The 27,249-nt window shown below is 42.8% G+C and overlaps 1 protein-coding gene across 1 annotated transcript; it reads right to left on the bottom strand.

The window, feature by feature from the left end:
- Positions 1 to 254: 254 nt before the first annotated feature.
- Positions 255 to 27,249, bottom strand: cp (ceruloplasmin). Its single transcript, XM_086114890.1, has 24 exons — positions 27,016 to 27,249; positions 25,147 to 25,391; positions 24,844 to 25,056; positions 20,860 to 21,033; positions 20,692 to 20,783; positions 18,339 to 18,501; positions 16,462 to 16,600; positions 16,231 to 16,370; positions 15,740 to 15,880; positions 15,591 to 15,635; positions 15,278 to 15,492; positions 14,556 to 14,706; positions 14,158 to 14,370; positions 11,741 to 11,945; positions 5,881 to 6,020; positions 5,614 to 5,742; positions 3,387 to 3,493; positions 3,262 to 3,317; positions 3,021 to 3,092; positions 1,115 to 1,206; positions 833 to 972; positions 692 to 748; positions 428 to 533; positions 255 to 359 (listed from the first exon to the last, which is right to left on the bottom strand). The coding sequence occupies exons 1-24, from the start codon at positions 27,171 to 27,173 to the stop codon at positions 334 to 336; spliced, it is 3,219 nt and encodes a 1,072-aa protein (XP_085971016.1). The 5' UTR covers positions 27,174 to 27,249; the 3' UTR covers positions 255 to 333.

Below are 27,249 nucleotides of genomic sequence, written 5' to 3'. Positions count from 1 at the left end.
TTCCCCCGGGTCCCCTGGGCCCTCGTGCTGCCAAAACGCCTCAATCAGGTTTGCTCTCCCAACACTTTGTTTTTTTCAAATCGGATGAGGTTGTTCCTGATGGCCGATTTTGAAAATTGAGTTGTTGTAGTTATACTGCTCCCTGCTGCAAAGTTACAGTCATTACATTCGACATAAAACCATGATGAAACCGTTGTACTGTATTGCCTTCAAAATGTTATGATGTTGTAGTATAATGATGCAAACGTAGACTGTTTAGATTTTTCACATGATATATTTTTTATTAATCAGAACATATTTGGAGAGGTGTTAAGCTCTTTTTACTCCAACATTTTAACCAATGAATCCCCTCTTGCTCACTGCAAGCAAAAAAAAATAGTTAAATATGAGCACATATGTAATATCCTTAGTGCCACTTTGTACTCACCTTTTTCCCTCACAGTATACATAGCAATGGTGCCAGCTTTAATGTGGTCAGTTACATGACAGTGAAGCATCCAAGTTCCAGGATACTGAGGACGCATTTTTACTGTCTGTACAGTGTAAAAGAAACAAATTGTTTAGGTTACAAGAGATTTGCTCTAAACGTCAACTAGAGATTTATTGCAACAACAAATATTTAGACTACAGTTTGTACAAGCCTTCGGAGAATGTCGCTACGGCCAACTGACCACGTGAATCACAGATTTACCTGGAAGGTGGCAGGAAAAAGCTGAAACACATCAGTAGTGTGCGGGCCTCCACCCAGCTGGCAAAAAAAAATATTGCAGGTTTTATTTTTTCAATCTAGTGATTCTACCACATGGCAATGCAATTTGTGCTTTGCAAATACCTTATACTCCACACTATGCCCATGCCAGTGTACACCATGTATGTCCACCTCATTGCCCATTCCCATCAGGTACCAGTAGACCTTATCTCCCACTTCCATGTTCAAGCCGTTCAGGTTAGCGTATATAAAACCATTAATGGCTAAATGTATCCACAAAGTACAAAAGAAACAGTTTGAAAATGAAATCCATGAAATTCCAGATGATATACTGTACAATTATAGGATATCCATAACACAGCATCGTTTTTCAAGTCAATAATGTGCTGGATGTGCTTTTCTGACCATGCATCTTGTTGCTCTCTATGAAGTCTTCGTCATCCTTCAAATTTGGTCGTGGGTTCCTGATGTGGGTCCTGATGTTTTCATCCAAATACCTGGAATATAAACATTGACCATTAAGCCAATGTTCTGACATAAATTAAGTACGGCAAGTGGAAACCAAAACATGAAACATATTTGACACTTAGATTCAGACATTTTAGGTCATGATTCCCAACTTTTGTTTTAGCCAGGACACATATTTTGCAATTGAAAAAAGGCACACCAACCAAAACAAAAAAGGGGTCGCAACATGTATATTCAGCTTGCTGAAGAAATTTGTGTGAGTGTGAAATTTGTGTGTGTGTGAAATCTCCGCCTGTTTCATTGAACACAAAGCTAAAACATGAACAACACCGAATAGTGTGTTCATAATTCTGCCATTTCGTCGAAAAGCATTTCATTCTGCCCGTCACTATAAGTTGCTGGCATCAACAGATAACGATATGTCATTTGTACATCATATTACAATCATAATAAACACAATATTTTTCAGAAGAGTAAAAAAAAAATTTCACACTGCACACCTGATCATCTCTCACACTTTCAATCATTTTTAAGAAGACTTGATGTGCTAATTTTGCTAAATCTTTTCTGCTTGGCTCTCGACGAAGGCGGACGCTTCTGCTCTGCTCCCTGCCCCCCCCCCCACTTTTTTTTCCCGTGCCACTTAGTCTTTTTGTGCTGTCTTTTGTCCAACTTTTTCCCTAGCCTCCTACCGTGTTTTCATCCGAAGAACTAACCATGGAATTAGTTGGCTGGTCTCTCGATGTAATTGACAATTTTTTTTCAACGGAAAGAGCAGGCAGTGGGGAGCCTGCTTGCCCTCCGGGGACACTTGCTGCCGGATACGCCCTGGATCCATGGAGAAAGTGGAGACCGGTGTGCCTGACAGTACTGTCCGTGGAGGATGTGGAAGACATCTACATTATTGGCCTTTTGATAACAGGTATGCTGCTGTTTGGTGTTGGCAGCTTGCTGTTCTATCGCAAAATTCAACCGACGGGAGCGGCTCTATTGGAAGTGAAGAAGCTGCCGGTCACTCTGGATGGCTTGGCGCGAATGCCCAACACTCAGACTCAAGCGGTGACTGAGCTCAACCGCAATATTGTTGCGTTTGGAGCGACTCCGCGCGATCGATAATACCATGGAGACGTTGGAATTTTCGCTTCGAAAAGGAATTGAGGATTGGCTGATCGGCGCCAGTGAGAGATACAGACCAAGGACTCAAGGCTGTCTGGAATTGTTGGCGGCCGTCTCTCCAAAACAAACAACGCTATCTGGCCTTTCCCCTGGATGGAAATACGCATGGAGTCTAGGGCCCCCCACCACCAACCCCCCTCCTTCTCGGCCATGGACTGATAAGCCGGGACTGTCTTCATGATGAGCAGACCTCGACGATGCAGCTATGACCTGTACACGCATACACATACATAACTGGACAACCACACGCGCATACACATCCTTGTTATCACCGTCTTCATCGCTCCGATTCTTTTTCCCCCGTGACGTGGTTCGACATGCAGAGCGCTCGTGTGAATCCGTGCAGCTGGTCATTACGGCCGGGTCACGGTTACCCTACCCTACCCCCCCTCCCCCCCTTCCCATTCATCCCCCCCTTATACATGTTATGTCTTGTGACTTGTTGTAACTGTCAAATGCTTATTCATGTGCTAGGGTCTTTTTTATCCTGGACTTAAATTATCCTCGGAAGAGGATAGTTCGAGCGTGGGTTTTTTTTCCCTCTCCCTACCCAGCGTTTTTCCTTTCTGAATTCTGATTGTAATTTCCCCATTGCGGGACAAATAAAGGATATCTTATCTTATCTTAATTCCACTATTTTGTTAGATTATTTTGTAACTATACTCACCAGCTCTCATTCTCATCAAATACCAGCATCAGCAATGCAAACTCCTCGATTTCTTTCTTCATTCCCAAACTCCTTCAAGGGACAGTTCAAAGTACATGTTAGCAGAAAGTGACCCAAAATGCATTACAAGTCATCAGTTGAGTAGTTTTAAATCTTGACATCGCACAAACACATTGTGTCAAATAAGTTAGAAGGAAGTGTTACCACCCATACCAAACACTCAACATGCAGAAATTCTTACCTGGCCAAACTCCGTCGACAGATGACCAAGGGACCAATTAGACCACTGTACAAGTCCTGGCAGACAGGGAGGTAAAATGTCAACGCCTCTGTGAGGGTGTGCGTGTTGTGCTGTCATTGGCACACCTTGACAACGTCCACTGTGGAGTAGTATGCTGACACAGAGCACTCCTCTTGCTCAGTGGTCGGTCCGGTATTCTTTGTAACATACCACTCGTAGGTGTGAGTCTCACCTGTGAAACACACACAGCATTTGACAATTTATGTCTTTGAGATCATCAACATTACAACTTCATTAAAAGAATAGAACAGAGAACATCAATTAAAATGGCAAATGATGTGTCTTGTTTTGAGTCTAGTTTTAAAGATGGTTAATGAGTTTGCGTTACGGAGCTCAGGTGGTCGTGAATTCCAAAGACAGTGGGCAGAGCAACTGAAGGCTTTATCACCTCTTGGTGGCCAGATGAACAGAAAAGACTGACGGAGAGGCGGAAGCAGGACAAAAATCAAAGAGGGCGAGAGGGTGTAGCAATGCGAAGGAGGTCCGAAATATGGCGGCGCAAGGTAATATATGACCTTGAAAGTGCAGATCAGTATTTTGTATTGGATGCAGTGCCAAACAGGGAGCTATTGGAGTCGCAAGACTGGAGCGATGCAGTGGGTGGAAGGGGTCTGTGGACTGTCAAAATGCAAGCAGTAGAGTTCTGGATAAGTCATCTTTTTTTTTTAAGTGATTGGAGTGAGGGGAGGCAATACGGGAGAGAGTTGCAGTCATCCGGGTGTGAAGGAATGAGGCTATGAACCAGGATCGCAACAGTGGGGAGTGTGAGGGATGGATACAGCTGTTGATAGAATGTGTGATTGAAAAGCCAGTGTGCTGTTGAGGATGACGCCCAGACTCTTAACTGAAGGTAGGGGGATATGGGGGTTGTCAAGTATAGTGGGAAAAACTGTCAGCTTTGACTGGACTTGGTGCCTATAAATATGATTTCAATTTTATCACTGTTGAGTTAGAGAAAGTTGGATCTCAGCCAATGTTTAAATTCACAGAAGCATAGAAGGAGGAAGGAGGGAGCGTGGCAGTGAGTTTGTCGGGGTGTCATCCACATATTCATTTGCAGAGGTGGGCATTCCGTCAGTCCGGACGGAAAGTCCATCAGTCCATCAGTCATGGAAATGGTTTTGCTGACGAATGACAGAAAACTTAAAAAAATGACGGACTAAGCACTGATGGAGGTGGTTTTTCGTCCATCAGTGTAATCATGCACGTGTATGCACTGCAAGAAAGTGTTAGTTCACGACACTTACTTTATATTGAATGAATGTTAATGTAATTATCTCCAATACTACCTTTGGGATAGCATCTAATGCAAATAAGCATTGACCATAAACTGCCCTGAGAAACTGCACGTTACACTACATTCCAAGGTACACAAAAACATGTTTTTTTTTGTTTTTGTTTTTTTAGTAGGTTCAATAAAAATCAATAATTGTCAAAAATGACTGTTGTGAAATATTCTGGTGAGACATTTTGCGGCCATATCACCCAGTTCTATTAAGCCTATTATGTTTAAAAAGGTATTTATTTATTTATTTTCTTGCTTTATTTTGACCATCTTATTTGACTTTTTCAAAGTTGTGTTGTCTTATTTTTTAAAGATATATATACTGTATATGTATTGTATTATATGTTAGAATAAAATTACCTAAATTCAGCCTTTTTTGGGGTCCTGATTTGCAATACATGTCGATATCAAGCCCTTTGACATACTTATATCGCGCTATACTTTTCGGTCATTTCACCCAGCCCTACTTTAAATTAAACTTTTTTTTAATGAAACTGTATAAGATATGAGCAAATAAGGATGTGAAATGAATGTGAGTGTTATGTATGTGTGTGTGTGTGTATAAAGGTCTTTGGTTAGGCACCAAAGGATGTCATTAGATGCACCGATATATAGTGCACTCCATTTCCCTTTTTAATCACATTGGATTTTTCATCTGTTGGACTCTGATGTGTGTGTGTGTGTGTGTTTTTTGTAGGGGGTTGGGTGTGTCGGACTACAGGACTGACGATTGACAGACTGGGGACCGATGAAAAATATTGACAGAAACGATGAAGGAATTGTTGTTAAGGTAACATGGCGGACTGACGATTACATTTTGGATGACAAAAGATGGCCCGGCCAAATTTTGTTAATTGCCCACATTTATTTATTTATAAATAAATCAGACGATGAAATTGCTAATACAGTGTGCCAAATCCAATTAGCTATTCTATTCTACTCAACAAAGGCAAAGACAGCAAAATCAATTTGTGTATGTATTTTGTTGTTGTGCAGTCTTTGCCTACCGGGACTGGTGTGGTAAACATTTGTATTTTCTGTCTTCACTCCATGGGCATGGATCGAATACGATCTGGATGCCATGTTCTTGAAAACCACCTTTACTTTGTCACCAACGTCAGCATGGATCATTGGACCTAAGAGACAAGTAGATTTGGTTATCAGATTGAATATTTTGGAGACAAATTGTATTATATATTCTGTACAATTCCTACCATTCACACTTTAATCCAGTGTGAATTTAGAAACATTAGGATTACACAATAACTGCCTACCCATAATGCCGAGATGTTCCATGTCGGCACCCCTTTCCACCTGCTTGGTGAACTTGTCATTGGTGAACTGGCGGTAAATGACCTTCTTGTATCGTGAGCCAATTAATCCACCATCCTGGTCAAGGAAGACAGACGCTGGACTGCAGAAGAAGAGGGTTTTTCCTTGTGAGCGCAAATAAACTACGGTACTTACATTTTCCATAGACTGCATATTTCATTCATGAACAACATACTGTATTCATGTCAACGCACTTTAATTGCTTGTTACTTTTCCGATAAATTGCCATGTGATGATGAGTGGCCATATCACGCAGATTTATTCTGATATAAAGAGAAAGTCACTTGTGCTTTTGAAATATAAGGGGAGTCCATTGTTACCTTAAGCAAAAACAGCCAGAAAAGAAATTAATAGGAGACCCAGAAAGTCAGTCCTGCATTAGCTTGGATGCTTGCTAACACAGTTGACTCGAATTGTTTCAGCATCTTTCATTCAATAGATAGATTTGATGGATGTTTCCAAAAACTAAAATCTGAGGAAAACCACAATTTCTGTAAAAGCATGTGTTAAGAAACAATAACTTGTATCCTCATTTCTGTAATGATGTGTTCTTTATTTTGAACGGATCTGGCAACCCAAGAAACTATGCCATATCCGGTCTGTACTCTGCGCGAAATATATTTTCTTCTTCTTCCTGTTCGGTGGCGATGAGAAGCGGTTGCTCTCTGTGTAGACGGCAAATAAAACATGCCACGTGTGTGAGTCTAACAAGTAAATTCATCTCTCGTCATTATTCTCCCAAATACATCCGACGAAGCGCACACCTCAACAGGTTATGGGCCCAGGAGACGCAGCTGATGTTTGGGAGATAAAAGAGAAGCCAGTGGGTCCAACTGTAGAGGAGCGGTGAGCTAACGTGGCTATCGCTAACCGGCTAAAAGAGCGGAGTAACGCTACAGCAAAATGGATCGAGAACGAGGAGCAGCAAGCAGGCCACTCCGACTGGCATTCGACGGAGATGAAGCCAAGTACGAAATATGGGAAACAAAAATGCTTGGACATTTTCATTTATTGGGACTAAAGAAGACTGTGCTAGGAGAGCCGGTGACAAGCCCCGAAAGAGTGACCGACGCACAGAAAAATGCCGATGCTTATGCTGAATTAATACAAATGTTAGATGACAAAAGCCTCTCACTAATTATGAGAGATGCGCCTGATGATGGAAGAAAGTCTCTGAAGATATTAAGAGAGTATTATGCCGGGAAAGGAACACCACGGATAATAAATCTGTACACCACGCTCACATCGCTTCAAAAGGGGAACGATGAAAGCGTTACGGATTACATTATCAGAGCTGAGACCGCCATCACAGCACTGCGGAATGCAGGCGAGACTATGGGCGATGGACTACTTGTTGCCATGGTTTTAAAAGGACTACCAGAGAGTTTTAAACCATTCGCAATACATGTGGCACATTCAGATGACCAAATCAAGTTTGCAGATTTCAAGACTAAACTACGAAGTTATGAAGCAACTGAGAAATTAAACACAGAGTCAGGTGACGGTGTGATGAAGACACAGGCCCAGGGTCGAAATGGGCGGCGACCCACAAAGACCAACACCCGAGAACGGATCAAGGATGACACCGATATGATTTGTTTCAAGTGTGGAATCAAAGGCCACAGAGCAAAAGAATGTCGACAGAAAACTTGGTGCAGTCGTTGTAAAAGCGACACACACAAGGACGACACATGTAGACGCAGGGACAAGGATAATAAGAACAGACGAGATGACACCAGTAAAGTTTCAGAAGATGGTGACACCGACAACGTGTTCAAGATGAGAAACAGCGACACCGGGTGCAGAGAGCGGTTGGATGCCAGCATCTGGGAGAGAGGGCTGATGGTGGACACAGGGGCCACTTCTCACATCATCACAGACGTGACCATGTTTAAGGATTTCGACAGCACGTTCAGGCCGGAAAAACACAGTGTGGAGCTGGCGGACGGCACGCGATGCAGCGGGGTCGGACAGAGGAGGGGGAATGCTGAGGTTTCTCTGATAGACAGCAAAGGACTGAGACACAAAACGACGCTGAGGAATGCTCTATACATTCCTTCATATCCCCAAGATATTTTCTCCGTGAAGAAGGCGACCACCAGCGGAGCTACAGTTGTATTCAAAGAAGGCAAAGACGAACTGATTACTAAAGGAGGTACAAAATATGATTTTCATGTGTATGGCAAGTTGTATTATTTGCATACTGAGAGTGAGCCTAATGACAAATGTAATACATGTCACGACATTCAGAAATGGCACGAGATATTAGGCCACTGCAATTATGATGATATCCTTAAATTGCAGGGTGTGGTTGATGGCATGCAGATTAAGGGTAAAGCATGTAAACCTGAACAAGAGTGTGAGATCTGTATTCAGGGAAAGTTCACTCAAAGTAGGAACAGGAACCCCGATACCAGAGCTAAGGCTCCCCTAGAGCTGGTGCACACCGACCTTGCGGGTCCTATGAACACTGAATCTATTGATGGTCACAATTATGCAGTATCATTCACCAATGATTACTCGGGTGCAATGTCTGTTTATTTTCTAAAGAAGAAAAGTGACACGGTACAAGCGACGGAGAGGTTTCTTGCAGATGTAACCCCCTATGGGAATGTGAAGTGTATGAGGTCAGATGGGGGCACCGAATACAAAAGTAATGATTTCCAAACATTGATGAGAGAAAACAAAATCAGACATGAGACATCAGCTCCCTATTCACCCCACCAGAATGGGACAGCGGAGAGGGGCTGGCGTACTCTTTTTGAGATGGGAAAATGTATGTTAGTTGAAAGTAAGCTACCAAGAGAGCTTTGGCACTATGCAGTACAAATGGCAGCGCATATACGCAACAGATGCTTTAGCAGACGTACAGGGCAGACCCCTTATCAGATGTTAAGCGGAAAGAGACCTAATGTATCCAAACTGCAAAAATTTGGGTCTACATGTTACACATACAAACACGACAAAGGAAAGCTGGATTCTAAATGTGACCAAGGACTTTTTGTGGGATTTGATAAATATAGCCCATCTTACTTGGTATATAATCCAGACACAAACAGAGTATCAAAACACAGGCTTGTGAAATTTGTGAACAAGGCAGCTGTTGAGAAACAGACACAGACAAGTGAGACAGATCCAAACACAGATTATGACATGAGGCAGCCTCGAACTCGTGAGCTCATTCAAAAAAACGATAAGAAAGTAGAGAGTACTCGAAAGCCAAGTGTACACAACAGGAATGTACAAAATGATAGTCCAGGTACAGAAATGGCATCAAATGATAATAGCCTCACAGGAGATGAACCTGAAAGTAGAAGATATCCTACAAGAGAGAGAAAGAAACCTAGACACTTAGATGATTTTGTGGATGAATGTAATGATGTTAGAGGAATCTATGAGCAAAATTGTATCATGTTTAAAGTTTCATTTAATTTGGGCACATTGAAGCGTTTGGGTGCGTATCCAGCACCCCCAAATGCCTGCACACAAAGGCGCTGGCCATCTGGCCGGGGGACTGTTGAAGTCCACAATTAGCACGTCAATACAGGTGGACAACCACAGGGGAGAAGGCGACACTCGGTCACAAAAGGGAAATGAATAATTCGGGAACAGCGGTTGAGCAACAAAAGACGAGTTGAGAACACCCGTCGCGCCCAGACGACATTGGCCATCCGCAAAGTCTACAACATGCTAATTCGATGTAGACCAGCCAGAAAAGGCGCCAATGTACTGGTGGTTCAAGTTGGAAAAACAGGTAACCAATCACTACCGAGGAGCCGGACCGGGGTGCGGCATGCAAACATCGGGGGCAGTGTTTTTCTTGTATTTTGCATATGTTACAATAAAATGTCGAACTCGCGGTGGCGGGACTGAGAGTGTGATCGCGGAGCAACTAACCGTCGTTCGCTCTCAGAGTCCGCTCCCGCCGATATTGAAGACAATTTTCCTGTGTGCCGAGTCATTTCTTTAACTTTGTCCGAGAAAATCTCTGACAAATGATAACGATGCGACACACACCACAGTGGACTATTGCTACAGAGCAGTGTGTGGTGTTCCACAAACATATACAGAGGCTATGAGGTCGACTAATTCTAAAGAATGGGTAAAGGCTATGGATGAGGAGATCCGGTCGTTAAATGACAACAAAACATTTACCCTAGCAACCCTACCAGTGGGCAAGAAAACAGTGGGGGGTAAATGGGTATACTCAATCAAAAGTGATTTGGATGGAAAAGACAAATACAAAGCTCGGTTTGTGGCAAAGGGCTACAGCCAGGTGAAGGACATAGACTATGGAGAGACGTTTTCACCAACTGCAAATCTAACAAGTGTAAGAGTGGTGCTACAAAAAGCAGCTCAGGAGAATTTACTCCTTCACCAAATGGACGTGAGCACAGCGTACTTACACGCGCCATTGGACTATGACATCTACATGAACCCTCCAGAAGGTTTTGAAGAGAAAGATGATGGACTAGTGTACAAACTACAAAAATCACTTTATGGTCTCAAACAATCTGGACGCAACTGGAATAGAGTTCTACATGACTATTTAACAGATAATGAGTACAAGCAAAACCCAGCCGACCATTGTATCTATACCAAAGAGTCAAAAAGTGACACGGTGATCATAATCATATGGGTCGATGATTTGATTATCGCGGCCAGCAATGAAATGATTTTGAAAGAGATGCTTTCTGTAAAGTTAAAAATGAAAGATCTTAAACTGAGTATAAGTGGGGGTGTTAAGAAACAATAACTTGTATCCTCATTTCTGTAATGATGTGTTCTTTATTTTGAACGGATCTGGCAACCCAAGAAACTACGCCATACTCGGCGCGAAATATATTTTCTTCTTCTTCCTGTTCGGTGGCGATGAGAAGCGGCTGCTCTCTGTGTAGACGGCAAATAAAACATGCCACGTGTGTGAGTCTAACAAGTAAATTCATCTCTCGTCGTTATTCTCTCAAATACATCCGACGAAGCGCACACCTCAACAGCATGTATCCTTAAGAAGTAGTAATTGCTAAATATTGCCGAATCACCAAGTGTCCACGAGCAGATTCAGGGGTTGCCACTAGTCACAGTCACTGACTACCTGACGGTTACAGCTCCAGTCATCCGCCTCAACATGAACTCACTCTTCCCCATTTCTCCCGGGATGTGGCCGAAATTCAGCTGGAGGTGAGAGTTGAAACTCCTTCTGGCAGGAGACTCTGCCAGACATTCACAGTATCCCTAAATTTTCAACATCCAGAAAAATTCAGGTTGGGGGCCACTGTACGCCTAGTAAAACAGTCTGGAGCCCTATGTCAAGGTCCCTGCCTTTGACCGCCACCCAGCTCGAGTTCCACACAACTCACTTGGTCCCTCCCAAAGGTGGTGAGCCCATGGGAAGGGTGTGTCTTTGGGCTGTGCCTGGTTAAGCCCCATGAATACAGCCCAGGCACGGGTCTGGAGCCCGACCTCCAGGCCTAGCTGCAGATGGGGGACCAATTATCTGTGCCTGTAAGAGGGAAAATGCTGCCCAAATTTCCTCATTATAGAAGGTCATTTGAGCTGCAGTTTGTCTGGTCCCTCACCTATGACTTGTTTGTTATGTGCGACCCTGCCAATGCATAAAATCCCAGTCAACTTGACTTCATTGGGACACACAAACTACTCTACATGCTAAGGTTCACGGAGGAGAGATAAACAGTTAATACTCTAGATTGTATTGCTTCTATAAACTTGCTGGAACTGGAAAATGACCAAATATTGAGTTAGTTCCCTCTAGTTCTCAGTGGCTCAGGACAAATGTGTTACCTTTTTTGACCGCGAAACATTTCAGCCTCCCAAGTACGATTCGGAGAGTAGTCCCAGTCCATCTCCATGGCAGCAACGTAGTAAGTTTTAAAGTGGAACATGCTCTCACCCTGGCGCTGCAAAAAGCTGCATTTCTGTACGGTGTAGTTGGCTCTCATTCCTCCACGGTATTGGTTGACCGTGGGTGATGCCACTTCAAATTGACCTGGAAAAAACACACACACACACACACACACACACACGGATGAATAAGTGCTATCTCTGATTTGTCTTTCTTTTTAGGTTGGGTACATGTACAATAATTGCCCAAGATCCATCCATCCAGTCATCATTTTCCACTTATCCTGTGCCGGACTTGGAGGCAGCAGCTTTAGCAGGGAAGCCCAGACTTGCCTTTCAACAGACACTGCATCCAGTCCTTCCAGGGGAATCACAAAGTCAGCTGGGAGATATAGTCTCTCCAGCGTATCCTGGGTCCTCCACGGGGCCTCTTTACGGTGTGACGTGCCTGGGAGGCATTCAGGGTATCCTAACCAGATGCCCGAGCCACCTCCTCTAAATGTGGAGGAGCAGTGGCATGACTGAGTCCATCCTAGATGACTGAGCTTCTCACTCGATCTCAAAGGGAGAGCCTGGACACTCTGTCAGAAACCTGTTCGGCTGCTTGTATCCAGGATCTAGTTCTTTTGATTATAACACAAAGCTCGTGACCATAGATGAGGGTAGGAATGTATTGAAAGCTTCGCCTTTCAGCTCAGCTCCTTTGCCACAACAGACGGATCTAGAGTGCGTATTACTGCAGATGCTGCAACGATCCGCCTGTCAAGGTCCTGCTTCATCCTCCCCTCACTCGCGAATAAGACCTAAAATACTTCAACTCCTCCACTTGGAGCAAGATTTCATCCCTGAACTGGAAAAGAACTCCACCCATTTCCAACTGAGAATCATGGTCTCAGATTTGGAGGTGCTTTTTTTTCATCCCAACTGCTATACACTCCGCTGCAAACTGCCCCAGTGGGAGTTAAAGATTGCAACTTGAAGAAATCAATGGTACCACATCATCTGCAAAAAGCAGTGTCGTAATACTGAGACTACCACACCGCATGCTGTTAGCACCTCGGCTGTGCCTAGAAATTCTGTCCATAGAGGTTATGAACAAAATTGATGAAAAAGGGCGACTTTGGAGTCCAGCCCTCACTGGAAACGAATACGATTTACTGATGGCAATGCAGACCAGACTCTGACACTGGTCCTGCACGGATCGAACAACCCGGACTTGTGCGTCTGAAACCTCATATTCCCAGAGCACCCTCCACAAGAGTCCGGCTACATCGTTGAATGACTTCTCCAAGTCCACAAAGCACATGTAGACTGGTTGAGTGAAGTCCAATGCACTCTCGACCACCCTGCTGAAGGTGGAGAGCTGAGCCACTGTCCCAAGGCCCGGACGAAAACCACACGGCTCCTCGTGAATCTGAGATTAAACTTCCTGAGGGAACCTCCTCTCCAGCACTCCTAAATAGATTTTACCAGGGAGGATGAGGACTGTGATCTTCCGGTCCCCCTTTTTAAAAAGGGAACCACCACCCCGGTCTGCCAATCTAGAGGCACTGTGCCCCAGATACATGCAGTGTTGCAAATGTGTGTCAACCAGGACAGACCCACAACATCCAGAGCCTTTGGGAACTGTGGACTTATCTAATATTAACACATATAGGGGGGCTAATGTAATAAAATGTTTTTGCCCAGTAAAATTTAACCTCCTCTTGTAAGTCTAGTTTTGACCCACCCTGTATACAGTATATACACGTTCAGAGATTCACTCTGATTGCCATGCACTACTACTACCAGGAAAGTGGGTGTGTTCAGAGAGGGAGAGTACACTCCATTACACTTAATTTCCGAATGCAACCAGCAGTGGCACAGTGTCCTCACTCGGAGTGCCTAGTGAATAAACGAATGACACATTTAATACTTTCATGCACTCTGTAACCTGATAACATTATAAGATGTCCACTGTAGTAATCGCTGTCCCTGGAAGGGTCAAGCAATGCTCTGAGTTTTCGAACGGCCGGAATGAACCAGTGTGCGCTCAGAGCGTATTTCCGAGTATGTCTTATATTTTATGTATGATCTTATTTGAGAACACTTTAAAACCACACATTATAAGAGAAATTATCATGTGTGATTAGTAAAAACATTGTTGAATATTCCACCCCATGAGGATCCTTTTCACACTATTAGTCACCTAAAACAATGACATGCCAACTTTGTGAAATATTTTCACATTTTTAGATTAATTTGCAGATCTGAAAAATCACCATTCATATATATTTTTGAGAACTTTGCGATTATCTTATCTTTATCTTGCATGTTAGTTCTCATGGTTATTCTTAGTACAATGATGAGACACGTACCCATACTGTCAGGCTCCATCGTCACAGTGCGTGAAATGTGTGGAAAAACAGAAATGGTATCCAATCTGTTCTGGCGAAAGATGAAGCGGTTTCCCTGGAAGTAAAGACTGTTGATATCTGTCTCTGAACCCAGTCCTGACAGGTGCCATGTGACTTTGTCCCCCTTACACATAGTCAGGCCTTGGAGGTTCCCATACACATACCCATTGATGGCTGGGAGACACAGAATTCCACAAAAGTTAAAAACATGCATGTGTGACTAAAATTAATCAAATAATGAAAGTGTGAACATTTTTAGTGTGTTGTTTAGCACCTAAGGCTTGAGTTTATTTATGTTAATAACTTCCAGGCAATAATGTTAAAAAAAAGTGTAGTTCAATGTAAATATAATTGCCTACAATGCATCTTGTTGCTCTCAATAAAGCCCTCATCCTCCTTGTTAACAGTGGTCGGAGCTGTGGTGAAAGCACGGATGGTATCATCGAGATACCAGCTCAGGTTTTCGTCAAACACCGTGGCCAGCAGGTGAAACTCTTTCTTATAGTTTTTCTACAATGTGGACAGAAAAGAAAGAAAGATGAAATTTTTGTTTTCCATTCAAGAAAATAAGCAGAGTAGTAGTGATGTTACTAACACTCATTAACGATAAAATAAAAATAATAAAATATGAGGTATATCTACAGTTTTCAATATTTAGTTCACCTGCACCAATTAATGTGATTTCCACCACTTTACAATAACAGTGCCATAAGAAATCCTCTCTTTGGTCTTCCTCTTTGCCTCCTACCTGGCAGCTCCATTTCCAGCATCTTTCGCCTGATATTCTGTCTGGACTGCCCCTACTTTGTACATGTCCTTAATCTCTCCAACCCATACAGTTCATGCTCCAGCTACATCATTCCGAAAGTGAATCACATCATCTGTAACTCTGCCTCCTCCATCTTTGCAGTAGTAATACACAGAAGAAGGAGACAGTCTCAAAACCACACATCATAGCTTGTCTCACCACCATCTATAATCCTTTTCACTCTGGTAAAACCCTTGACCAACTCTTCACAGGGTAACCTTAATGTACAGCAATAATAAGGCAAACCAAATTGACTCTCTTTCCTTTTTTTACCTGGATCCCTTTCTTAAGAGAACTCGGTCGACAGACAAGCATTGGTCCGACCAGTCCAGAGTTTGTGTCTTTTACAGGGTCGACGCCTGAGTAGTACAGGTAGGTCAGACAGTCAGCCTCCCCTTGCACCGGTCCAGAACCCACAGGCACAAACCACTCATATGTGTGCGTCTTCCCTGGTGCGACCAGAGCAGCCGGAGGAGGGCTCACTGTCCCTGTTTATACACAAATGTAGCATCATTGTGTTAGTTACAACTCACAAAATGTAAACATAACGACTTTTGTCAATTCTATGGATGATAACATCACTTACTCGTTTCATGTTTTAATTCCCTTAATTTTTTTGCAGTGTAGGACTCTAAATGAATGAAGAAGACTTTTGTCCGTTAAACGATCGTGGAGAAAAGACAGTTTTCATTCACATGAAATGAAAGCTCCACAACACAGGAACAGAGTTTTAACCTTCTAATTCATTGTGATAGAGTGTCCCATCTTGTTCGATGCTGTACTGTACGCCATGCGGCTGTATAGAGTAAGGCCGAGTGGCCTTGTTCTTGAAGACCACCTTGATGGTGTCTTTCTCCTCAGCTCGCAGCACAGGACCTGGAGGAGATAAAAAATCGGAATGTTTGCACTTTGTTTCAAAAGGAATCTGGTCACGGTGGCATTTGCAAAGGGCTACATTATGAAAAAACAAATTAATAATATGGTGGGTATGTAAATAGTTATGTCATGCAGTGTGTTTGCAAAGTCTATGGCTGAATAATGGATATTGCAATCCAAATAGAGTGTATATATTGGATGAAACGGTTTGTAAGAGGTTTTTAGGCAGTTAAGATGAGTGAAAATCCCATGAGTCTATGATTGAGTTTGTTTGCTGTAGAAACAAATATTTTACTTCATATGCATTCTTTGTCATGGTCCATCTGGAAATACAAACCAGGTAAGATTACCCAGAATTCCAAGGTGTCGCTCCTCTGGGCTGCGTAGCATCTTTGTCAGAAAGGAGCTGTCAGTGTATTCCACATAGCGAACCTTCTTGTATCGACTTCCAATACGATTTCCGCCTCTGGTTACAAACATCTCTGCCTCGCTGCACAAAGACACACAAGCGTCAGTTCTTCCATGCGTGGGTTGTATGTCCGTGCATGTACATGTGCTTGTGAGCATGTGTTTTGAGGAACCTGTCTGTTGGCAATGTCGGAGCATAGTCCCAGACTTCTTCTTCCGCAGCAATGAAGAATTCTCTCAGCTGACCATATGGACGAGGTTTGTGGACATTTGGAAAACACTTCCTGATCTCAAATATAGCCTGCATACCACCTTCATAAAAACAAAAGCCATCATGGATGAGTACCTGTAATACAGTTGGTGACTGAAATAGTTCAGTATACTGTATCGCATTGATGGCGATATTGTGTTATCACTGTGACTGTTATTTGTTAACATGTTATTCCAAAGTGTTTAGGTTTTTCAGTAAAGCCCGGCGCACATGAGCTGCCAATGGCCCTCATTCGCCATCCGCACCTCGTGGAGGGCTTACACCATATTTCACAAGAAGCAGCCCTCAGTCTTCTATTTCTGTGTAGTAGCAAAATGTAGAACAATGCCTCTTTGGCTCGGAGATCACGTGAATTTGACTTGGCGGTCTGCAACTTCGATGTTCACGTGATCAAAGCAACTTTTAGCAGCGTTGCCAGCGGCGCCTAGTCTGCAGAGAACAGCGCCATCGGCTCTTGCGAACCATCTGCACCCACAGCTGATGGGTGCAACGCCGCTGGTGCGTCGTGTGTGCTTAAAAGTACAACTCATCCAACACGTTACTTTTCCCAGCCAAGTAATGACACCAAAGTTACTAATCGAACTCACATAACACTACTGTGTCATATTTTTTTACTTTCATAAGGTGACGCCAGAATTCCACACTGGAACCACATTTCACCAACACCCCCCCAAAAAAAACAATTACCATTGATCACCTCTGGGTCACAGACTTAAACAGCACATATTTTTCAACCCCAGTGGTCACTCACCCAAATATTAAGCATGTAACAAGAAGAATAGTTAACAATTAACAAAATCCAGTAGGACACATGATTCCTAACATCCTATTATTCACTAAAGGTACTCAACAAAGAGCTGTTCACAAATAGGGCAACTCTAATTTTTACAGCTTCAAGTGAGGCATTGTGGGTACCTTCAACTTCACATTCGTGTCTGAAGGAGTAATGTCACGTACGCACGTTTTCAGCACATTGACAACTCACATGTGCATACCATTCCACATAAACAACAATGGTAAAAGAGAGATTTGTGTTTTCAACCCGGGAATAAAAGACAAAATAATGTTTGTTGCACACTGTACGATCGTCAAATTGTTGACTGGCTTGAAAAATAAATAAATAAATAAAGCAGAATAAAATGGATTGCAGCAACGTACTGTATGTACTCAAGCTGAAAGAGAAATTCCCACTAGAATGTGTGACTGGAGGAGATTGTCATTCGAATAAAGATTTAAATATGTCAAGTAGAAAAAAAAAAGATTGTTTTTATATTATTAAAATATATAGATATAGATATATCTATCTATCTATATCTATAGATATAGAGATCTATCCATCTTAAGATCTATCTATCTATATCTATAGATATAGATATAGATAGATAGATAGATCTTAAGTTAAGTCCAGAAAGAGTGTCCTTATTTTATTATTTATTTGGTATTTAAAAAAAAAGGAATCTATTCATCTTAAGTGAAGTGATAAAATAATTCTGGTATGTCAAGTCAAAAAAGATTGTTATTTTATGTTTAATAAAAACAAACTTTACTCTTAAACGTTACTGTTAAAAATGCACTTCCAATTAAGTAAAATGGCAAAACTGGCTGCCATTTTTATGTAAAGCAGGGTCGTTGGCATCTGCTGAATGCAACTATTCAAGTAAATTGTAATCTAACGTAGTAATCAGGAAAGTAACTAGTTTTTGAAGGTAACTGTGGCAGAACTGAGTACCGGTACATGTGACAGTATTTTCCAAAAAGTCAAGGAGAAAGAGAGCCTACCCATCAGATGATCGTTAACAGTGCACGTCAGTAGCCAGTGTCCAGGGTTGTCTGCCACCATCTCAGCTGTGGTGCTCGAGCCAGGGAAAAGACTGACGGTGTCTGTATGGTGATTTTCACTTGTCAGGATCTGCCCGTGGAAATGAACTGAATGCATGTCCACCTGGCAGGTGGAAAAGATTGGCAGTTAAATATGTATTTTTTTACATACACTTTCGACAGTTGTTCCTGATGTGTCCCCACTGTGGGGAGAGTTGACGATCATAATTTTCTTAAAAAAATAATAAATTTACACCCAATTAATTTCCTTGTGTAACTCAAATTTTAATTTGTCTGATGATTTCCAGCAAGGCGGCACAATGGCTAACTGGTTCGGACATGTCGCTCATAGTGCAGGAGTTGCGGGTTCAAATCCCAGCTCCAGCATTCCTGTGAGGAGTTTGCATGTGGTATTCTGCCGGTACTCTGGTTTCCTCCCACATTGCAAAAACATGCATGGTAGGTTCATTGATCACTCAAACTTGTCCATAGGCAAGGGCAAAGCAAGAACATTTTCAGTGGGATGGACAGGGTCATCAGTGGGGCTTGGCCGTTTAAGTTCTTCGTCATCCTACCATTCACAGTTAGGCTTTCATGAAATAAAATCCCCAAATATCCAGAACAATGGCCATCATCCTCACAACCAGGGGGGCATATTAAAATTTTGCCCGAAGAGGCAATGTGGGTCCCCCTTCCCATGGCCTCACCACCTGCAGGAGGGTACAAAGGGTTTGGGTGCAAAGTGAGCTGGGTGGCTAAAGAAGCTAGCACGAGAATATGAAATGTCACCTTTCTCGCAGGCAAGGACCCCGAGCTGGTGTGCGAGGCAGAGAGGTTCCGACTGGATAATGTCGTTGCCACACACATCCAGGGCTCTGGTGACTTGAGCTCAGTGCTTGTACATTGGGGTTCACACTGATGGACGAGGGGGTTGCCTGCCTCCACCTTAGGGTGTGTGTGTGTGGGGGGGAGTTGGCTCTGATGGTGGGGAAAGCTACCGGTATGACTTGGCAGACCCATACATATTGTGAGGGTGTTTTTGGGAGCGTCTGGAAGAATCCCCTGTCAAAAGGAGTTTCAAATCCCACCTCCGGTAGAGCTTTCCCACGTCCGTGGGGGACGTTGAGTCAGAGTGGACCACGTTCATCGCCTCTATTGTTAAGGCGCTCTTTGCCTGTCGTGGTGGCAACCCCTGAACTTGCTGGTGGATACTGGCAGTAAGGGATGCCGTCAAACTGAAGAAGGAGTCCTATCAGGCCTTTATGGCCTGCCGGACTCCAGAGGCAGCTGATGGGTACCAGCTGACCGAGCAGAACGCGGCTTCAGTGGTCGCCGAGGCAAAAACTTGGCCCTGGGAAAAGTTCAGTAAGGCCATGGAAGCAAACTTATACTTTCAAGTACTCCTCACCTCCAGGCTCTGGATGTTGTGGAACTGTCCTAGTTGACACGTCTCTGAAACATCGCGCAGTCAGCGGGGAGAGTGCCTCTGGTTTGGCAAATCGGGGTGGTGGTCCCTCTTTTTAATAAGGGGGACCAGAGGGTGTGTTCCAACTACAGAGGGATAACACTCCAGCCTCTCTGGTAAGGTCTATTCAGGGGTGCTGGAGAGGAGGGTCTGTCGGGAAGTCGAGTCTCAGATTAAGGAGGAGCAGTGTGGCTTTCATCTCGGCCGTGGACCAGTGGACCAGCTCTCCACCCTAAGCAGGGTCCTCGAGGGTACATGGGAGCTCGCCCAACCAGTCAACATGTGCTTTGTGGACTTGGAGAAGGTTGTGTGAAACTGCAAGAAGATCTCCACTTGTGTATGTCAAGTTGGCCGCTGTCAAATGGCCACTTGGAGACTGCCTTCCACCCGCAATTGTGCATGACTGTGTCAACCCTCCGCACAAGGCTGATAATAATACCAATACTTTCAATAAATAGATTTTTATCAGGATCCAGAAGGTTCAATGCATGCTGTTTTCAGATTTATGAATCAAATACGATGACACCACACATGTCTGCGCGTTGATCAAATTCACCTGAATCGTATAGCACTAGCTGCACCACAACTTAGACCTGCTTTTATTTCCTGCCACCAAATTGTCAGGTGTGTCAGGTGCATGCAAAAAAAAAAAAAAAAAAAAAAAAAAAAGAGTGGGTGCTCGAGAACGCCCAGCATGGTGCCATCTGCCAAATTCCCCAAAATGCTAAAGACGGCTTCCACCTGCATGAAAATCCAGTTGCACCAGTTTTTATGCCGGAGCACAGCTGTTTACAAAAGTAGAGCATGTCGAGTCAAATCATCTCCATCCTAAAATGGTTGGTGAGTTACCTCATTTCCTAAGCCAATCATATGCCAATGGATCTTGTTCCCTTGGCACATACTCAGTCCAGGTAGGTTACCGTAGAGAAAGCCATTTATACCTGCAATCCAGTTTATCTAATTGAGAACATAATAGGGTTGGTGGAATCCATATAGGAATGGAATCTCTTTTCTCACCATGCATCTTGTTACTCTCAATGAAATCTTCATCCTCTTTCAGGCCTCTGGCAGGGTTTGTTATATGTGTCCTGATGTTGTCATCTAAATACCAGCTGAAGTTTTCATCTGACACCATCAATATGAGGGCATACAGGTAGTCTGCTGAACTGTCACCATGTATGTCCAGAGTTCCTACACAAAAGAGATAAAGGTCAACTCAACTATATAATTCTTCCTCGATTTTTGTATTTTGTAATTTATCTTTTTTTCCATCAACAATCATATTTCCAAGTACAATTAATGTTTACAAATACATGCATGCCATTTATTAGAGCCCTCAGTGGGCATATCAGCCAACATAGCATACAATATATGTCATAATGTTCTATCCCAAAGATCTGAGACGTTAAGACATTTTACACTGTCTTGTGGTGACATGACCCAAGAGGACAGGAACTGTTGGGTGGAAGTGAGCATTTATGATGTCATGGGTGCGCCATGTTATGTGAAGTAAAGAAAGTTAGATGGTGAAATAAATTGAATTCCATGACAAATGGCTTAATAATAGGCATGAATATTTGCATTTCTCAGAATTCAAACACCATTGTTCATCATCCTTGATTCAGGCCTTTCTAGGTTAAATTTAAGCAGTAGGGAGAGCCCTGTTTGATTTACACCTTTTCGAAATAAGTGATATAAGTTTAACCTGAAGAGGGAACCAGCCAATGCATTAAATTACAGTGGTACCCCTACTTACGAACATTTCTTCATACGAAATTTTCTAGTTACGAAACGTCTTAACAGGAAAATATTGCCTCTTGTTATGAAAGAAATTTCAAGATACGAAAGGTATATATAATATGGCCTGCTAGTCGCAGTTCCGAGTTTCCTGAACGCAACATACTTAGAGCTGCTCTGCTATTGGTTATTACCGAGCTACATCCTGGCATCCCATTGGCTAAGAGGGGCTTCTATACCGAATGTGTCGATGTGTGTAGATAGATAGAAATGTGTCATGCAGCGTCCTCGTCATTCACCCCTGGGGCCATAAGGTGTTCTGATAGTTTTACGCGAATGTGAATCACCCAGAAAAAGTGTCCACCAGTCGGGCGATTGCTCGCTATGCTGATGTTTGCCTTGGACATTTTCGAAGGATTGTTAAAAGCCGACAAAAGCGAACGTCCTTGGATTAGTTCTTTACAAAACGCCAGGCAAAAACCACTTATGAGAGAGAACGTGAACGAAAGAGGACAAAAACCGATGACGCAATTAAAAGTTACATTTTTTATTCTTTGTTTTTTTTTTTTTACATTGTGCACTACTTATTTATTGTGCAATTATCTAATTGTAACATGTAATTGTTTCATCTTCTGATGCATTTTTATTCTTCTTCCAGAACCAATTAATTTCATAAGTAGAGGTACCACAATAGTAATTTTAGGTTTAGCCACGAAGGAGAAATATAGAGAACCATAGTTGACATTCAGATTAGAATGACAATATTGGGATGAATCCCAGTCACCATCCTCAAGGATAAAATGATTTTATGGAACCTTGACGCCTAGATGATTTTCAGTATGAGATTTGACTTAGTGTTGCGTCAAAAGTGCACAACCGCAGATAACGTGACTTCTATAAGTGGAAAGTGAGTCGCTTTAACTAGCATACCCAAGTTCCTCCCTTTTTGATTCCCCCTGGGATCTCCCACAAGACACTCCCACTGTGGGTCAGAGTTTAACGGCATGGTTCAGAAAATGTACTGTAACTTCCGAACAAATAATCAGTGAGAACCATTTTGGGGCTTGTCAGGGACATGCTGGCCATTTAGGACATTTGGGGGCTCGTCTGGGATTTGCTGACCATTTGAAGGTTTATTTGTTTTTTGTTTTTTTTGTTTGTTTGTTTTTTACTCGTGTAACAGTTTCAGTGGTGTGGAATCTAAATCTAACAGTGACAAGTTCCATTCCACTGAAATCTGCGTGAATATGTGTTATGCGTTATTGTGTGTCTGACGAGCATTTAAAGGAGATCTAAAACTGTTCATGATTTGTGAATTTTAACACCCAGCTATCAGCCCAAGACTGTCAGTTGACGGTAGAAGCTTGACATCAGGGAGAGTGAACGGGCACATACCATTTCTCCGGAAAATCTCACATCCTGTATGTGCGATTAGAAACAAAAGGACGATGGTAAAATCCAAGAAAAGGGAAGACCGACTCAAGAGGTCGAAATCAACCGATCTAAAGAAAGAAATGGAACAAAAATTCCCAGGATGAAATAAATATTTGAAAAAATGGGAAAAGCGCTGCAAAGTTGACCGTAAAACGGCAAGTGTAAAAGAAACAGGAGAATTGCTGAGGAATCTCTCTATTCATGATTGCGACGAACAATGTACTCAGGATACGCCAAGGAAACAGTTCCTCCAAGTGTGTGGCATGAGGAAGCACAAAAGAAGGAAGGAGAAAAGAAAATTGATGCTAATATTGCCCGCGCTGAGGACAATGAAACACAACCGGTCTGTGGACCAGACATTATTAGAAGTACCAAGAACTAAACTCAGGCTCAGAGGGGATCTAGCCTTTTCTGTTGCTGGTCCCTCTCTCTGGAATGACCTCCCACTGAACATTGGGCAAGCCTCCTTGCTGCCCATCTTCAAAACCCTCCTCAAAACTCACTTGTATTCTTTGGCATTCGACTCAGCATGACTTAGATTTGTTCTTGGTTTTACTGTTTGGTGCTTTCTACCGTCTCTATTACCGATTTGTCTTACTGTTTTTTGTGCATGTTAAATTGCGCCATGTACAGCACTTTGTATGCAGCGATGGCTGTTTGAAGGTGCTCTATAAATACAGTTGACTTGACTTGACAACCAAGCAGGCGTAGGCGTCTAATTAAAATATGAAATAACCAGATGCAGCCAGAGCCCAATGCCTGAGGCCTGAAAGGACCCGATGACAAACCTTGGCAACCACGCGCTGTTTTCTTGGGCGGCTGCTGTGACCCATGGACTTTGCCGTGTGTCAACAGGAGGGATGGTCGACCAAGTAAACAGACATTTTAACTTATTTAGTTTTACACAGTATGAAAAAAACTTTTGCAGACATTTCTCTGAAAAAATAACCTACAATGCAATGTATGGCCAAAAAGAGGCTCATTACCCATTCCACACAAGACACATGGACTCTATCCAACTGTGAACATAAAAAGGTTATGATAATTGCCTAGGGATGTTAGTTTCAATAATTCGATGTTATCTTGTATTGATGATGATGTTGTAATCGTGTGACTTCCAATAAAAGCCAAGGTATGAGTCGAGACTGCAGAGATCTCAACCAGCTCACAATTGGTCTCATCTCACCTGGGCATTATTTTGCCTCTGAACTTCCTACTTGTCGTGGTGAGGGCCATTCCACTAATAAGGTGTGGTTCTCCCTTGACAGTAGCGAACTAAGAAAAATACGTTGGAGAAATGGAGAACAATAACCATCTTAAATAAGTCACTTTACACTACTTTTGCCATTCTTACTTAAACTTCCCTTAATCCCAGTACCTGGGTGTGTCCTCTTCTGTTACAGCCTTAAGGTACCTTCGTCCTCTACCAATTTTCACATTACTGGAGGGCAGGAAAATGGGAGGATTTAGCCCTTTGAAACGGAGAGCCAGTCAGGAGCTATTTTAGTCCCTCGGGTAACCAAGATTTCTGCAACTGCTTTTTTTCTCTTTTTGGGATGACTGGAAAGCTGGAATCTGTCCCGTCTGACTTCACACTTTGGACTGGTCACCTCTCAATCACTGTGTTGGCTCATTGTTCTATAAACCTATTCAAAGTCACACTCACACAAACACATTTAGATTGTTCAACTAACATAAACTAGATGTCTTTAGGCTGCGACAGGAAGCTGAAGTACCTAAAGAGACCCCACGTAAATATGGGAAGAACCTATAAACTCCACACGGTAAGGCCACTCTTCCGTCAAAAAAAAATCTCTATTTCACAAGTACCTGATTTACAAAGAATGAGGGGTCCAATCAATCCTGAGTTTATATCTTTTGGAGTTGACACATGGGAATGATAGAATCTGGTCAGGCAGTTGCTCTCCGTTGGTTTTGGGCTGTGGGAATGTCGGAGGGTCCACTCGTAGGTTACTGTTGTACCAGGAGCCACCGAGTCATCTCCTTTCATCTCAGAGGCGGTACCATCAGGGTATAATGCCCCTAAAACACACACACACACACACACACACAAAGAATAGATTTCACAGTCATGCCTCAACTCATTTGGACGGCAAGATATGAATTTCTCACCCTCACTGCCTTTGCTGTAGTTCAGTCCATGAGGATGTATGCTGTACGGTCTGGATGCTGCATTTTTTAGGTGGACTATCAAAGTGTCTCCCTCTTCAGCCATCAGCAGGGGACCCAGGTAGCCCAACCAGGCTTGTTTCAGCACCTCATTTCGGTATGTTGCGTCACTGTACTGCTTATAAACAGCCTTCTTGTAGGTGGAGCCGATTCGCTGTGGGCCTTTCTTAAGAAAGACAGCAGCTTCTCTGCAGTGAAAATCATAAATGTGTGTCCATTCAGTTAACCATGCTGCAAAACACGGTGTAACATGGTCTGCCTTTGCAGGTCAAAATCGTTCAGAGCATCATAACAAAAATCATTTTAATAGTGTCTACTTACGGTTTATGAGTGAACATTGGTCCTCATTCCCAAATTCATTCAATGCAGACTTGACATTTGCAAGAATGCTTAGAGTAATTGGGGTCATTGCCGAGCTGGGGGCTATCCCAGCTCATTGTAGGTAATCTAGGGTCTTCAATTAGCCCCTCAAACATGGTTATGTAATGTGGGAGCAAGCCTGAGTACTTCAAGAAAACCCAACCAACAAAGGGAGAGCTGGCAAACTCCACTCTGGAGGACCAGAGCAGACATTGGAACCCCAAATCCTAAGACTTATAAAGCAGTTGTGCTATCCACTAGTTCATCATGCTGCCGCAAACTATACTAATATAGAAACAAAATCCTAAATTAAATAAATCTAAATACGTAGGCAGAGTTTAATTAACCTCTGCCAAAATGGTCATACTGATTGAGAGTGACGAGATGTTTTGATTGCTCAAGTTGATATACTGTATTTGGGGATTTCTGCTCTGATCACTACTTGCGCCATATTTACTGTAAACGTGGTACATACTATACATCTAGGCCAGCACGTGGCCCAGTCAGGCTGTCACTAATATTGACAGTCATGGGTACATGGAGTGGGAAGTGATCTCGTGCCAATTGCATAGCAATCATCTATGTAAAGCACGACACTTTCCAAGGTCATGACTTCAATCACCCACAACTTGGTCCACAGTCTAATTGCAGAATTTACAGACTGAGCCAGCGGTACCGCAGTGTTAATGGTTAAAAATACCATCCATTCATTTTCTGATCCGCTTATTCCCATAAGGATTCCCGGGGCATGCTGGAGCCTGTCCCAGCTGTCTTCGGACAGTAGGCGGGTGAAGAAATAATTATGTAATTTAGTTTTAGTTATCATACATTGCATATTAATAATGGTGAATTTATTATCCTTGCAATGAAAAATACTTATGCTCTTAATAAATGACAACGCTTATGCTCTTAATAAAGATACACTTATGCGCTTGATAAATATATGCTCATATTTAAAAATAAAAGTGCTTAGTGCACTGTTTGATAGTTAGGAGACACAACCATCTTTCTGAGAATGTGGTTGGAAAGACATAAGATAAGATCAAACAAGAGCATGGTTGGACGTGGATGGATCTGTCAACACCAGCTGCAGCTTACTTGGTGTTTTTGTCATGATTGCTCACGTGTATGTAATTTTCAGTCACATGCACACACATAGTCAAACAAGTTCAGTGCGCGTCTTCAACGGCCCTCACTCCTTAGGTTGGACACAGCCCTGTATACGATTCCCAATGAGAAATAAATGAGAGGGCGAGCGGTGAGATCCGTGGGTGAAAGAATTGAAACCTAATGCTTCTCTCCGTTCCCCCCTGGTACCAGAATCGAGTGTCTCCTCTCCTCCTTGGGACTTATGAATGTCTAATTGATAACTCTGACAGCGAGGTACACCCTGAACTGGTTGCCACTCAATCGCAGGGTTAAAAACACATCATGGAAAAAGTAAAGACTTACTCATCTTCCTGGATTGTGTGGTTCTGTATGAGGTTCATCCCACTAGGTGCATAATTCCAATTAACTTCCTCTATCTTGAGGAAATATTCTCTTCTCAATCCAGAAATGCATACTGGTGCATAGCACAGCAGAAATAAAACAAACACCGACCGTGGCATTTTAACAGAGTACTTCCACAGTCAGTTAGTCTGTCTCATTGGGATTTTGACCACTCTGTCTTTATACTTGCTCAAC

This window comes from Hippocampus guttulatus, chromosome 7 (genome assembly GCF_054856545.1).
Source record: "Hippocampus guttulatus isolate MCC_2025c chromosome 7, RoL_Hgut_1.0, whole genome shotgun sequence".
Lineage (NCBI taxonomy): Eukaryota > Metazoa > Chordata > Actinopteri > Syngnathiformes > Syngnathidae > Hippocampus > Hippocampus guttulatus.
The sequence above is the reverse complement of the archived record's forward strand: the minus strand, read 5'-3'. Positions and strand labels throughout refer to the sequence as shown.

What these genes read in the sequence shown, in the direction of transcription:
- cp (XM_086114890.1), bottom strand. Translation starts at nt 27,173, where the DNA reads ATGCCACGGTCGGTGTTTGTTTTATTTCTGCTGTGCTATGCACCAGTA. An exon ending in TTTGATGAGAATGAGAGCTG is followed by an intron (nt 1,207 to 3,020) that starts GTGAGTATAGTT and finishes TTTATATTCCAG; the next exon opens with GTATTTGGATGAAAACATCA. An exon ending in GGCATAGTGTGGAGTATAAG is followed by an intron (nt 749 to 832) that starts GTATTTGCAAAG and finishes TTTTTTTGCCAG; the next exon opens with CTGGGTGGAGGCCCGCACAC.